The 5,000-nt window shown below is 45.6% G+C and overlaps 2 protein-coding genes across 4 annotated transcripts in view; one reads left to right on the forward strand and one right to left on the reverse strand.

Annotated features, from left to right (window-relative positions):
* Positions 1-3,078, reverse strand: part of cfap99 (cilia and flagella associated protein 99) — a 14,468-nt gene extending 11,390 nt beyond the window's left edge. Inside the window, exons 1-4 of the mRNA XM_063183411.1 lie at positions 2,802-3,078; positions 2,550-2,697; positions 737-828; positions 1-70 (exon numbers count right to left, since the gene is read on the reverse strand). The exon at positions 1-70 is cut by the window's left edge and continues 43 nt beyond it. Of these exons, the coding sequence (XP_063039481.1) occupies positions 1-70; positions 737-828; positions 2,550-2,697; positions 2,802-2,912 (421 nt within the window). The 5' untranslated portion in view covers positions 2,913-3,078. The remainder of the gene's footprint in view (positions 71-736; positions 829-2,549; positions 2,698-2,801) is intronic.
* A 572-nt stretch (positions 3,079-3,650) lies between these two features.
* Positions 3,651-5,000, forward strand: part of zfyve28 (zinc finger, FYVE domain containing 28) — a 26,240-nt gene continuing 24,890 nt past the window's right edge. For all 3 annotated transcript variants that reach the window (XM_063184666.1, XM_063184667.1, XM_063184668.1), the window contains exon 1: positions 3,651-4,008. In XM_063184666.1, coding sequence (XP_063040736.1) covers positions 3,973-4,008 — 36 coding nt within the window. In that variant the 5' untranslated portion in view covers positions 3,651-3,972. The remainder of the gene's footprint in view (positions 4,009-5,000) is intronic.

Here is a 5,000-nt window from a genome sequence, read left to right on the forward strand (position 1 = left end):
CGTAGATGCGACTCCATTCGCTCTGGATCCAGCCAATCAGGTTGGAGACGCTGAACAGGAAGCGAAGGAACTGACACACAGCAAATGAAATGACACCTTAGGACATGCCCACCAGACACATCTTCATGGTGATGGGCTAGCCTGGTATGACCTACCCATAAGGTCACCCCTCGGTACACTTGCTGCGAGCCGTAAATTACGCGCGTCACCACGAGAAACGACCGCACATGCTTGCTTTAAAAGCAGTAGATCAACAGACAAAATACAGACTGTATCATACAGGGGGCAGAGAGAGCAGCAGTGTGATCCAGAAATGCACCAGAAGCGTGGAACTGTGCAGTCTTTCTTACGATCACCCCCAGCGAGTTTGAAAATATCACCTCATGCATGCGTTGCATTGCATTGCATTGACATGAAATACGTATGTTAACGCGTTCATGCACGAATCGTGTCTGAGCGCGCATATCCTGCAGCAAGCATACCAAGGGCTTAATACTTCTCTTAATTCATATTCATGATCTGGAGGTTATTTGACCTGATGCCATTGTAGGGGCGGGAGGATTGCACTCAGCTCTGTTTGAAATAATTGGACAGCTCTCACCGAAGCGTTCACTTATTGGCCAGCCGCCTGGAGGACGACTAAAACCTCCCCAGAACAGAACCTCCACCAGACCATAAATACCAATGAAGAGAAGTATTTATGGGCGGGTCACCAGGCCAGGCTAAACAGACTCACCTTGTGGATCTTGACGTCTTGAGATGTGATGATCTTGCTGAAGCGCGGGAAGCCAATATGCTCCAGCAGGAACACAGCGAGGTAGCAGACAACTGGACAGGGGAGCAGAGATGCATGATAATATATATTTTTAATTTATTAATATTATTGATATTATTATTATTATTATTATTATTATTACAACTGGACAGGGGAGCAGAGATGCATTATTATTATTATTATTATTATTATTATTATTATTATTATTATTATTATTATTACTATTATTATATTACAAATGGACAGGGGAGGAGAAAGAACTGAGATATCGTCAAGGCCTAGATGTGCCTGCCTAGATAATAGGCCTAATGGTGATGATTGATGATGATGATGATGATTAGGCCTAGGCCTATAATAATAATAATTATTATTATTATTATCATTATTATTATTATTATATGTTAATAATAAAAACTAGATTGCATTTCCTCACAGAAAATGCTGGAGTATGCTTGCCCGTCTTGCATTCGTTGCCCTTCATGCATGCCTTGCCTTTCATGCATGAATTGCCCTTAATGCACATCCTGCCCTTCATGCATACAGAACATACAGTTAACCATCTAGATATGAGCTAACTCCCTGTTTGGTATGCATCATATTGGCAAAAACACATTTTCACTAACTGTAGCGGCCCCCAGTGGCCGTATTGCACTGAATTCGGTACGTACCCTCTGGGTGTACTGGAGATCATGTGTGAGAAATTTCGTAAAGATCTGTCAAGGCGATAATGAAATATGAGCTAACTTCCTGTTTCGACGGTGCGTTTGCCTTTGTTGTCAATTTTGATTGGCTGCTGTGCGCCGATGCTTTCAGCTATTGCTCTGTAAACTTCAGCATAGGTGCAGAATAGTCCAATGGTGGTCTGATAAAAATTGTAGGACGAACAGACAAACATTGTGGGCGGAGCATCATTTTTATTGATTTTTGAATATGTCAAAATGGCGGGAAATTCATGATGGTAAATATGACATCATAGTATGCGTTGGATTCGGCTTGACCCAAGGATTTCAGTGATACCAAGCGTTTGATGAATCGAGGTCAATACAGGCCAATATGGACAAAAACACATTTTTGCTTATTGTAGCGCCCCCTAGTGGCTTATTTACACGTACATTTTTATGTCTCCTCTGGGGATAGTCTTGATGATGTATATTAAGTTGAGTTCTGATACAAGTAGCCGTTGCCGAGATATGAGCTCACTTCCTGTTTGGCGTCTTCGCCGCCAAATTTGATTGGCTCCTGTTTGAAGACGGTTTGATCAATCGTTCCAGGACTTCTAGGATGGATGTATCTCAGTCCGAAGATGCCCTCATAGAATTTTCGTGATGATCGGTCAAAAATTGTGGGCGGGGCGTCATTTTTATTGATTTTCACAAAATTCAAAATGGCGGCAAAACTTTCCCAGGCGGAAAATGACGTCATAGGGTGCATTGGATTCGGCTTGGCCCATGGATTCCAGGGATACCAAGTTTTTGAAATTACGACCAACGGTTCAAAAGTTATATCATGTTAATATTTGAAACTTTGACCTGCTGGTGGCGCTAGAGAGTTCAAGGTACCCCCGTGAAAAATACAAAACCTGGTCGTCTGACCGAGCCGAACGTTTCGGTCTTTGAACGGACTTTCTATCTTGAGCGGTTCTTCAAAACGAACCGTTCGTAGACAGAAGATGAAAATTAAAAATAATAACCCGGAAACGGGGGAATAACAATAGTATGCTTGCCGCATGGCAAGCATACTAACAAGAATATTTGTGTGTTATACAATAACTTACTGGAGAATCGATTATAATCCGCTTTCAGTACAAGCTTCCCGTGTTGATCATAGAACGTATTGATAACAACATCCAGCACCTTCTTCTGTTCAATGCAGCCAGATATTATGTCGAGAAGAAAACGCGCATCTTCAGAGCCCACCTTTTTCTGGATAAATAAACAGAAAGACAAGCCGTAGTCTTTATAAACGATATGCACACTTTCAAAGTTAACTTGTGCGGAAATGAAAGCTTTTGAAGTTTCCGTCCTACCTCAAAAGACTTTGAGTTGTCCGCGATGAAAGTCTCCAGGCACTGTTCGTTCGGCTTGAATGCGTCGAGGAGGGTCGCAGCCTCCTTCACGAGTTCTTTGTAATCCGTCATCTTTTGTTGGCCGCTTACTGTTGAGCTATAGCCACTACCCTCAGCAAACTGCACATAGCTAATTTAGTACTAATATGAACGAGGGCATTGCCGAGGGTGTTTGTGCGTGTGTATGTGTGTTTGTGTTGCGCTGACGGGGACACAGGGGGTTCATGGTGGGTCAGCTACGGTTGCTAAGCAACGGTAAACACAGTCACAGCAGCAAGATTCGCTGTTTCCTCATCAGAGCATAGTGCGCAGCGCATAGGGTCATTGCGCCTTGCGCTCTAGTTTTTTTCTTCGGTTTTCTGTGTCATGTATGGTTATTGACTTTAGTGGAGCTTCGTAACCTCACACATAAAGTGACTACTGTACCACACTCAAAGGACCTCATACATTTGCTTTATTTTGCATGTGGTGCTGTCTTAATTTAGGGAACTCGTCTAGGCCTAAAGCCTGAAAACCAAGACACCACCTGGCCATTGTTTTTTTTTTTTTTTTTTTTTTAGTAGGCCTATCTCCTCTCATCGTCTGTTTTCATGAAACAATGTATACATAAAATAAAATGACAATTATTTGATTTAGCCTACCCCGTCATCTATCAATTCTAATATACCGTTGTAATGTGTGCGTAATGTTATGCGTAAACTAGTCTGCATTCGGGGTGTGGAAGTGCATTCTCAGAGCAGGCTGGAGCAGATCGAGCGGCCGACTGAAACACACCCAGCGGCGCTGGATGACGTATGCGTGGGGAAGTGGGTGGCGTTGTTGTGTCAACGTGACTGTCATCATCACAGCGCTACCTACTACACTAGACAACAATGTACATTCTCGCTCCGCAGGCCAAGCCGAAGCCCTGCCTATGCTAAACACACAAACAAGGCCGATACAGCGCTGGCCCGTCGACATCTCTACCGAAATCAACCCCGCCAGTCTGCAGACAGCGAGAGAGTAAGCTAGTGGCTAACCAACTAGCCTATTTTTCAGTTCCAGGTACGAGTGAGCAGCAGCAGCAGGAGCTCCAGGTAACCATCGGGGAGAGGTGCTTGACAAAGGCGGGGAAGGTGGCTCTCTCGGCAGGATGAATCGCTTCCGAAAGTGGCTTTACAAGCCAAAGGTGAGTGCTGTGCAGTGGATCGCTGTTTTCCAGCAGGTATTGTACAGTAGCAGCGAAAATACAGTCGGCTGTGTGTTCACAACACAGGACAGCTCGGCCTGTTAGTCTCCCCCCCATCTCATCCTCTCCTCTTCTCATCTCTTCTCGCCAACTCCCCTCTGCTCACCGTGCTGGAATGTGCGGTATGTGTGTATGTGGCGATGACTGTGTGCTATGCGTGCTATGGCTATGGCTAGCTGGGATGATTGTGCTGTGTTGATGTCTCGGTGGCTCCATAGCTCCGCGAACCATTGTGTTGTTGTTCCCGTAGCGCTGTTCTCCTCGCGCTGCCTCGCGATGTGCCAGGCATTCCATTCCCATATTATTTACGCCGTGGCTCCCACGCTCACGTCACGGGAGATCAGTGGGATCATGTAGTGGTGTTTTGGTCTGGTTTGTGTGTGTGTGTGTCTGTCTGTGTGTGTGTGTGTACTGAGGTCAGGTGTCGGTAAAGCAGCTCTGTTGTGCTCTACATCAGTGACAGCTCGCTCTAGCGCGCCGCGAAACACTCCGCAGTAGCCCGCTAGCCTAGCCAGAGCTGACAGCGGAGAGACGCCAGCAGTCGGGCCGACCAGGAGGCACCAGAGGCGGGCAGACAGGCACAGGGACGCACGCTACCATCCACAGTACCGACAGACAGACAGACAGACAGACAGGCAGATACGTTTGACGGAATAATCTGGATGTTGGCACTCCATACTATCTTTGAGTTATTATTGTGCTAAACATTCACACATGTAGCCTATTCTGTCAGTAGGCCTACCCCCCCCCACCACACACACACACACACACACACACACACACACACACACACACACACACACACACACACACACACACACACACACACACACACACACACACACACACACACACACACACACACTACAGCTACCAGACTGACACACTACACATCGTCACCTTCTTAAAATAATCGCCTATGTCATTTTTTG

The sequence above is a fragment of the Engraulis encrasicolus genome, chromosome 19, assembly GCF_034702125.1.
Source record: "Engraulis encrasicolus isolate BLACKSEA-1 chromosome 19, IST_EnEncr_1.0, whole genome shotgun sequence".
Lineage (NCBI taxonomy): Eukaryota > Metazoa > Chordata > Actinopteri > Clupeiformes > Engraulidae > Engraulis > Engraulis encrasicolus.